This window comes from Trichinella spiralis (genome assembly GCF_000181795.1).
Source record: "Trichinella spiralis strain ISS 195 chromosome Unknown Scfld1, whole genome shotgun sequence".
Taxonomy (NCBI): domain Eukaryota; kingdom Metazoa; phylum Nematoda; class Enoplea; order Trichinellida; family Trichinellidae; genus Trichinella; species Trichinella spiralis.
In genome coordinates, this window is record NW_003526940.1 from 526,797 (window position 1) to 533,596 (window position 6,800).

Genomic DNA, 6,800 nt, shown 5'->3' on the forward strand with positions numbered 1-6,800 from the left:
ACGCACGCGTTCGTAATTTCCAACTCGGTCCCGCTGGCTGTTTCCAGCCGAATCGAGGGTTTCGGAACGTCCCGCAGGGTCTTCGAGTGTCGCATGAACCTTTCATCCGCCAGGGTTACTGCGGATCCAGTGTCCACGAGCATGTCGCACCTCACTCCCTCCACGGAGCCTTCCACATTCGGGGTCTCGATCTCAGGGGCCCGTATGACGACGACAGGTAAGGTTCGGTTAGTAATACTTACTTCGCTCGCCCGCGCGTCACGCGAGGAAGCTTGGCATTCCCGGCTGATGTGGCCTAGCCCACCGCATTTCCAGCATCGTCTGCCGCCTCTTCTCTCTGGCCGGCGTCGCTGTCGAGGGAGCGGTCTCTTTGTAGCCGCGGGGGTGTTATCCGTCAGCAGTTCCTTTAGTTGCCGCAACACTTCCGCCAAATCGTCTCCAACTTCCTTACGCGTCGTCACCGCGGCGGCTGCTGCTTCCGTGACTCTTCCAGCTGTCGGCTCGTATTCCTGGTAAGCATCTATCTTGACAGAAGAGACGCTCGCCTTGAGCGTGGTGAGCTCTCTCACCACGCGCTCTTCCTTAACCGCAACCTCGACTGCCTCCGCGAAATTATCCATCTCGCTTCGCAGAACAGCCGTTTTGACGGCGTCCGCGGACAGTCCTGCCTAAAATTGTTGCAACAGGATTTTGTCAGCCGATCCGCTCATCTCAGGGAACGCCTTCGAGAAGAGCCTGCGCAAATGAACAGCGAACACCCGCACGCATTCGCCCCGTTGTTGTTTCCGCCGGAAAAACTCGGCGGAAAACCTCTCTGGCTCGGTGCGCACCCCGAATGCTACAAACAGGGCCGACTTCAGGCCATCATAATCGTCCGTCTCTTGGACGTCCATGGCCCTCATCATGCTCCGCACCTCCACATCAGTATGATACTGGACAAGGGCTGCTCGTCTCTCCGGAGCTATACGGCCGGCACGGAAGTACAGCTCCATGTGTTCGAACCAGGTCTCAACGTTCGATACCATGGTTAGTACCTCCGGCGGCTTAACCCATTCCGGGAGGTCGATCCTGCCGCGCTCGCCATTTGTAGCGCCGTCAGACGCTCGATTCATCCGCAACATTTATTGTGTAGAGATTTTATTATAAACAACGGGATACAAGAAATTATACAAAATAGCTATATTACAAGTGTTCAACCAACCGGGACGCGCACGCCGTATCTCTGCCGCCGATGCACCACCTTGATCTATTTATTTTCGCGCCGGTCGCCCTACAAAAGGGTGAACGTGATACGCAGGTGCAATTTCGTCGTCGCCGCCACAATATTTTAAACTTTAAACAAAAGGTAAAAACAAAATTGTTTAAACTTTAAAACCAAGGTTTAAAACAAAATATTTTAAACTTTAAACAAAACGTAAAAATAAAATTGTTTAAACTTTAAACAATAGGTGTAAACAAAATTGTTTAAACTCTGAAACCAAGGTTTAAAACAAAATGTTTTAAAAATTTAAAAAAAAGTTAAAAACTGTTGGGAAAAACATTCTCCTGACCTCTAGTCTTCAGCAAGTTAGGCGGAAGCTCTAGCTCACGATAGAGCTGCGCGTCAGAGCGCGACGCTGTGAAGTCATTCCCGCATGTATATAAGAATGCGTTCTGAACTTTTACTAACACTTTATCACTTCCGCGCATAACTGCGTTGCACGTTGTTCACTTCGGTAGTTTATGCTTAGTAAAATTCATCAGGTTATGGCCCCAGATACGCGTACTGTGCGCCAAGGATAAGTGAAATTCAACTGAAACAAATCACTGGACGATGAGCGGTATGGCTACTGACGGTGATCTAGGTAAACCCGTTATTGCTAAGTTGAACAGTTCAAACTACCAGCTATGGAAGCTGAAGATGAAAGTGCTGTTAATGAGGGACGGCTTATGGGACTTGGTAAGCCAACCGAAGCCCTGCCCCATACCAGAGGACTGGAGTCGAAAAGAGTGCAAAGCGATAGCTGCAATATGTCTCACCGTGGAGGACGACCAGCTTATCCATCTTGCGCAACTGGAAACTGCCCGGGAAATGTGGCAGACGCTACAGCGACTCCATGAACGAGCATCAATCGGCAGCAAGCTGTACTTGATGCGCAAATTGTATGGTATGCGGTTCACACATGGCACGATGAAATCTCACATAAATGGGATATTGGAAATTGTTACACAATTACGAGGCTTAGGCAAGAATATTGAAGATGAAGACCTAGTCGCCATAATGTTGTGCAGTCTGCCAGATTCCTACTCTGCTTTGGTTACTGCATTGGAAGGAAGAGATGAAGCAGATCTAACCGTTGAATATGTAAGCGGAAAACTGCTTGATGAATACCCGCGGCGTTCAGAAAGTTGTCTTGACCAGAGAAGTAACGAAGTCGCGCTCAATACTACTGCAAGTAACGCACGAAGCCAGTTCAGAGCTTCAAAAGCAACCCTGACAAAGTCAGACAACGAGAGCCGAAGATGCTATTACTGTGGCAAAAAGAGGCACATCAAAGCAAACTGACGCAAATTGAAGCACCAACGTGAGAAAAATGAAAAGGCGAGATATGGGGTACACCATAATGAACTACCTCCCATCAACCAGAAAACCAACGCGATACAATATCGCACCTTTGCCACAGGAGAAAAGGCGTATAAAGGTAAAATTGGTGATTGGTATGTGGACTTTGGAGCTACAAGCCACATGACTTGCAACAGGAACTTCTTTGAGTCATTGGAGCGGAGAAAATCAACCGTCTATCTCGCTGATAATACGGCAATCCAGGCTGAAGGTATAGGACATGGATGGCTATTCTGCGTCACGCCGGACGGTACAATTGAGGAAATCCATGTGAAGGATGTACTTTTTATCCCGTCATTGGAAACCGGACTCCTATCAGCCCAGCGTATTACCAATAATGGCTACAAAATAATGTTCCAAGATGATACGAGCTTAATTTCCTACCAAAAGGAAGTTGTCGCGGAGGCGAAACTTGATGGATCACTCTTCAAACTAAAGCAAAAACATCAAATAGACAGACACTGCGTTGAGTGTACATACTTATGCATGCTTACACAAGTGGCACCGACGCATGGACACAGAGATCCAGAAGCTATCAGAAAATTAAACAAAGAAAAGTTGGCGAATGGTATTGAAATATGCAAATGCGACGCTGAAAACGATTGAGAGATCTGTCTGACAGGTGAGATGACGTCAACTCCCTTCCCGAAGGTAGCTAACAGAGCTAAGAAGCAGATCGAATTAATACCCAGCGATATATGTGGTCCGATGATAACAGCCACTCCAAGCGATGATCGATACATGATGACGTTTATCGATGACTATTATCGCTTCACCGTGGTTCATCTTTTAAAGACGAAAGATGAAGCTGTGGATAGAATTAAAGACTACGTTGCCACACTACATACGAAGTTTGGGCGTAACCCCGTCACACTTCGCACTGACAATGGACGAGAGTACGTCAACCAAAGGCTGAGAAACTTTCTTGGAGAAAAAGGAATTGAACATCAATTCTCAGCGCCATACACGCCACAACAAAATGGTGTAGCTGAAAGGAAGAACCGAGCTTTGGTCGAAATGGCGAAATGCATGATGACTGATGCAAAATTGCCAGAGCGCTTCTGGGGCGAAGTGGTATGCACGGCAGCGTTTCTACAAAATCGGCTCCCGAGCCGAAGTATTTCGAAGACGCCATTCGAGCTCTGGACAGGAAACAAGCCCAACGTATACCACATGCGAATTTTTGGATCCAAAGCATATTGTTACATCCCAAAACAAAAGCGGAGAAAATGGGTCAACAAGGCAAGAGAAGGGGTGATCGTTGGTTATGGTGGCATTACAAAAGGCTACAGGTTACTAAGCCCAACGACGAACGAAATATGGATAAGCCATTCAGGGAAAATCATTGAGGATTATTCACACATGAAAAACGAAAGTGCAGTGCCAAAAGGAGCAATTGAACGATCACGGGAATACGACGACATTCCCAAATTACTGAAAAAAGAAGATAACGTGATCATCGAAGACATATTTGGGCCAACTCAAGAGGAACTGTCGGGCGAAGTTGAACCCATAAAAGACGGCATAGAAGCTCCAACATTACGACGCTCTCGAAGAATTAACAAAGGTATACCGCCGAAACGACTAAGCTACAATATACGCGCAACCCAAATATGCGAACCAACATCGTGGGAGGAAGTAATAAAACTGCCGGCTCGAGAACGGAACAAATGGATAGCAGCAGCTGAAGAGGAAATGACATCACTAAAGAGGAAAGGTGCATTTGAGCTTGTCGAACCACCTGACGGCTGCAATGTGATCTCATCAAAATGGATATTCAAAGCTAAGACAGATGCAAGGGGTAAGATACGCTCTTACAAAGCGCGATTGGTGGCGCGTGGGTTCTCACAACGTTTAGGAGAAGACTATGATGAAACGTTCGCGCCAGTTGTAAAACACGAGACTATCCGCACCTTGCTTAGCATCGCTGCTGTGAAATCGCTGCACGTCCGACATTTTGATGTTAAGTGTGCTTATCTGAACGCAGAACTTCCAGAAAAGCTGTATATATAACAGCAACCCGGGTTTGAAGACACAAACAAGGATATGGTATGACAGTTGAAACGCAGCACATATGGTCTTAAGCAATCAGCGAGAGCGTGGAATACGAAGGCCAGAGAGATACTTACTACTGTCGGTTTCCGTCAAGCAAAGGCAGATTTATGCTTGTATACAAGAAAGGAGCCATCCCGTAGTATGACGTACGTATTGCTCTATGTCGATGATTTGCTAATCGCTGCAGAGAACGAAGCTGTTGCCCTAACTGTCAACAAGCAATTGAACAAGTACATCGAAGTCAAAGACCTTGGGGAAGTTTCCTATTACTTAGGCATCCAAATCGAACGAAAATTAGATGGCACTTTTGTGATACATCAGAAAAATAAAATAATGCAACTGCTAGAAAGCTGTAGTATGCAAGAAGCAAAACCAGTGGCAACACCAATGGAGACCCACTATCTAAGCTCACTGGATGAACCAAGTCCTGCATTACCAGATAAAACCAAATACAGATGTATTATTGGATCGTTGCTACACATTTCCAATGTTACTCGACCAGACATAGCCCTATCAGTTGGATTACTATGCAGAAAAATGGAAACACCGACAGAAAGAGACTGGAAATCAGCAAAGCGCATCATACGGTACTTGGCAGGTACTGCAAACGCGAAGTTGTGTCTAAGCTCAACAAATGATCTTATTCTACGAGGACATGTAGACGCAGATTGGGCAGGTGAAAAGTCCAGCAGAAAGTCGACGAGTGGATATGTATTTTAGCTTGGTCACGGTACCATCGCATGGTCCACGAAAAGGCAGACCATAGTTGTTTGTCAACCACAGAAGCCGAATATGTTGCCTTGGCAGAAGCAAGCAGAGAACTACTGTGGTTACGTCAACTACTCAACGATTTCGGAGTTCAAACCCCAGATGCTACCACCCTGTATGAAGATAATCAAGGCTACATACGTCTCGTTGAATCAGATCGATTCGGTGAGAGAACCAAACACATCAATGTAAGGTTCCACATTGTGAAAGATTTACGAGAAAAGGGCATATTAGAAGTCAAATACTGTCCGTCAGAAGAAATGATTGCAGACAACTTAACCAAGCCTGTGTGTAAGCATCAAATTGAAAATTTCACAAAGAAGGTGGGATTGGAAGACTACGGACAGGAGAACGAGAAGGGGTGTTGGGGAAAACATTCTCCTGACCTCTAGTCTTCAGCAAGTTAGGCGGAAGCTCTAGCTCACGATAGAGCTGCGCGTCAGAGCGTGGCGCTGTGACGTCATTTCCGCATGTATATAAGAATGCGTTATCAAATTTTACTTACACTTTATCACTTCCGCGCATAACTGCATTGCACGCTGTTCACTTTGGTAGTTTATGCTTAATAAATTTCATCAGACGCATCTTTACAAAGTTGCGTCAGTTGATCGATCATCCCATGAATCTTCGCCCTTCGAACTTCGGTCTTGCTCACTATGCTCTCAGCTTTCATAATGGATCGACTCGAAATGGGAATGTGTGTTGCAACGATGAGATTTCTACTTGATTATTTCCACCAATCCGGCTCAGAGGACCAGAATATAACGAACAAAACAGCAGGTCACTCGTCTCTGATGTTAGTGGACTGTATTTCTGGATTGTTATTGCAAAGCCGGGAGTGTCCAATGCGTTGGACAATCCGACTTATAAGACGACAACTGTTGGTTTGGTACTACTCGGTCCCGCTTTTCTCTTATTGGTCTTTGCCCACGCTATTTTATTGGACCGTCAAATCTTTGTCGTATTGGTTTTCATTTTATTGGGCCATGAAGTCTTTGTCGTATTGGTTTTCCTTGTCTAATGCTCATTATTCAAAATGTTCAAAAAAGATAAATATATTGGATTTAGTATGAAAAAGGTAATTGAAAATAATTTTTCTATCCAAACAACACTACAAAAGTGAAGGACGTTCATCTCGTCAGCCGGGACAATTTTCAACAAATAATGTAGTGGTTAATTTTGGTCTCAAAAATAATTTCCGCTTGTAAATTGTGAAAATTTTGAAATAAGAATGCAAATTTTCCAGTAAACATTTGTCGAAATTAGACAAAGTACAGTACAGGTGAATTTTGAATTTGACCTTGAAATGGGGAAAATGAAACATTGGCACGTGGAAAATAACTTAATTTCACGATTACATGCCACAGTGTACGGT

The 6,800-nt window shown here is 45.1% G+C and overlaps 3 protein-coding genes across 3 annotated transcripts; 2 read left to right on the forward strand and 1 right to left on the reverse strand.

Annotated features, from left to right (window-relative positions):
* The first annotated feature begins 93 nt into the window (after nt 1-93).
* On the forward strand, nt 94-1,048 carry Tsp_07173 (conserved hypothetical protein). Its single transcript, XM_003381474.1, has 3 exons — nt 94-503; nt 533-692; nt 716-1,048. The coding sequence occupies exons 1-3, from the start codon at nt 94-96 to the stop codon at nt 1,046-1,048; spliced, it is 903 nt and encodes a 300-aa protein (XP_003381522.1).
* A 134-nt stretch (nt 1,049-1,182) lies between these two features.
* Nucleotides 1,183-1,689, reverse strand: Tsp_07172 (ATP-dependent DNA helicase). The gene is made up of 2 exons (XM_003381475.1): nt 1,540-1,689; nt 1,183-1,332 (listed from the first exon to the last, which is right to left on the reverse strand). The coding sequence occupies exons 1-2, from the start codon at nt 1,687-1,689 to the stop codon at nt 1,183-1,185; spliced, it is 300 nt and encodes a 99-aa protein (XP_003381523.1).
* A 124-nt stretch (nt 1,690-1,813) lies between these two features.
* Tsp_07171 (putative integrase core domain protein) lies at nt 1,814-5,817 on the forward strand. Its single transcript, XM_003381476.1, has 5 exons — nt 1,814-2,344; nt 2,558-3,170; nt 3,225-4,403; nt 4,695-5,333; nt 5,378-5,817. Exons 1-5 carry the CDS (start codon nt 1,814-1,816, stop codon nt 5,815-5,817), a joined length of 3,402 nt encoding a protein of 1,133 aa, XP_003381524.1.
* Nucleotides 5,818-6,800: the final 983 nt, after the last annotated feature.